General features: G+C 42.7%; 1 protein-coding gene across 1 annotated transcript; it reads right to left on the bottom strand.

Moving 5' to 3' along the window:
- Window positions 1-421: 421 nt before the first annotated feature.
- LOC113217839 (zinc finger MYM-type protein 1-like) lies at window positions 422-1,444 on the bottom strand. Its single transcript, XM_026437907.2, has one exon. It carries the CDS (start codon window positions 1,442-1,444, stop codon window positions 422-424), a length of 1,023 nt encoding a protein of 340 aa, XP_026293692.2.
- Window positions 1,445-2,376: the final 932 nt, after the last annotated feature.

Genomic DNA, 2,376 nt, shown 5'->3' with positions numbered 1-2,376 from the left:
GAAAGTCTTGAATCTCGTGAAAAAATACTTCATTTACATTGGTCTAATACCGTGGACGGATGCCGTACAAATGTGAGGCCTCTCACTGACGCCTGACAGTGAGGGACGCAAGACGATTGGGAATCGGTCATAAGACGAATGGTTCGTCTCGGAGCCGTCGCTCGTCCAACTCATATTCGTTTCACAGCCGCTTTACACCCTTTCGGCATTCGTCGTAAAAGTGGTCACTTTTTCGAGGTCCCTCAATAGCTAAACCTTATTGATATCTATCAATAGCTATTGAGTGTCTTAAAATAATTTATAGCTGAAAAAATGTGCAGAGAATTTCTATAAAATGTCCCGAACCCTTTTTCAAAATCACAGTTGTAACAAAACCTGTTCATAGGGAATACCCTGAACATGATGAGCCAGTGCGTCAACATCAGGAATACAACGTAGCAGGGCCTTTTCCACCCTTGCCACCAGTTCCTGGAGCCCCTGGACGTGGAGAAGATCCTGATGTTGATCCCGATGACGACCTGTCATTAAAGCGCTCGGAAATTAATGTTATGATACTATCAAGTGATGAATAGAAAGTTTCTACTCTAAATTTTACTGCAGGATCGAGTATAGGTTCATCAGCACGTTCACCGTCCTGTCTTCTCTTCCTCCGAGTTCTATGAGTAACAGTTGGGATTGGAAGTGCTGTGAAGGCCTCTTTAACAAAGGCACTTGAAGCGATGAACTCATCCTTGCGTCTCAAAAGGACAGCAAAAGATTCTTCATTGCGAAGGGATCGGAGAGCGTTCAGCACGATCTCAACGTGATTAACTGCAACCATGAGGTCGACATCAACGCAAGTACTCAATGGCTCTACTTCATGGAAAATGGATTCGAAGGTAAGTGCTGTAAGTAAAAACTTTTCTGACATGAAATACTCTAAAAGGGCACTAGCATTGAGCTTATTGTCGTTTGATGAAGTTTCACTCGTCTTGATGTGTTCCAGAGTCTCCACAATCGCTTCGAAGGCACGGAGAACGGTTGACAAAGCAAAGCTGTGTGACATCCATCGAGTTGTGTCAACTCGCTTTAAGCGAAGAATTTGTTTACCTGGGTAAGTTTTCTTAAAAATCTCTTCATAAGTGTCCACATTGTTTTTACTGCCATTAATCACATTGTAAACTGTCTTTAATTTGACAAACAGGTTCCCTGCATCCAGACAACATCCGGCGGCTTCTTTCACTGCCAAGCTGAGACGATGCGCCCAACACGAGTCGTAGACAGCACTCTGGGCCTCTGCACGTACAAGAGCTTGAAGACCGAGATAAGGCCCACGCATGTTTGATGCGCCATCATATGCCTGCCCTACAAGGTTTGTGGTCCAGTCCAGCTGCAGTTCTTCAAATATTGATTTCAAAACTTCAAATAAAGGTGGAACCCCAATGACGCAATCTACGCTACCCATCACCCATCATCCGCGATTTCGTGTATTTACGCGTACAACTCGGCTTGTGGTTAAGACTTAGGATGTGTGTGAACAATAAATATGACTATACACCTTATGATTGTATTTCGCATTGTAAAAACACGAAATCTCAAGTGATGGGTGACGGGTGACGGGTGATGGGTAGCGAAGATTGCTCCATTGGGGATCCACCTTAACTTTTGACCACTGGTAACAGCACATGCTTTAACTGCTACTAATCTCTCAGCTACAGTCCCAGTGTCATTTCTTACGTATCTGATGATGCAGGTACATTGCTCTTTTCGGGAAGAGTCAACAGATTCGTCAAAGGATACGCTGAAGAAAACTGCATCATTTATTTCTTGAACTACTTTTTTCCTTATAAATTCACTAATTGCCTTAATTAATTGGTTCTGCCTTTTATGGGACATAAAATTCCATATTTTTTTCCGTGATTTTTGTAATTTGACAAGGTAAGTGGCAAGAGCAGGCGAATATTTTGCCAACAATGACGTTAAATCAAAAAAATTGCCCCTAAACTTTTCTGTTTTACCCTCACTATGGCCTCTAAACGCCATGCAATGTTGGGCAAGAAAAAGTGTCACATCAATAAGTTGACGAACAACTGCTCGATTCTCCGCCCTTTTCTTTTAAGTTTGTTCCTTTAGTGTGTCATCTAAAGGCACAGTGAGTTTCCGAAGTCCTGATCTTGCCGAAGCATCAAAATGGCTGTCAGAAGACTCGTGCAGTATTATTTTAGAAAGTCCGTCCTTCCAACCGCAGAAACCTTTTGTTGAGAATATCGGATGCAAGCTCTTGTTAGCAGCTTTTCCAAACAAAATGCAGTCAAGGCAGTAGACACTATCTGTCTTCACAGAGTACGATAACCAGGTTCTTCTCTGAAGCGTCCCACCCCTTAATTTACGAAAGTA

This window comes from Frankliniella occidentalis, unplaced genomic scaffold (genome assembly GCF_000697945.3).
Source record: "Frankliniella occidentalis isolate FOCC.00 unplaced genomic scaffold, Focc_3.1 Scaffold264, whole genome shotgun sequence".
Taxonomy (NCBI): domain Eukaryota; kingdom Metazoa; phylum Arthropoda; class Insecta; order Thysanoptera; family Thripidae; genus Frankliniella; species Frankliniella occidentalis.
The sequence above is the reverse complement of the archived record's forward strand: the minus strand, read 5'-3'. Positions and strand labels throughout refer to the sequence as shown.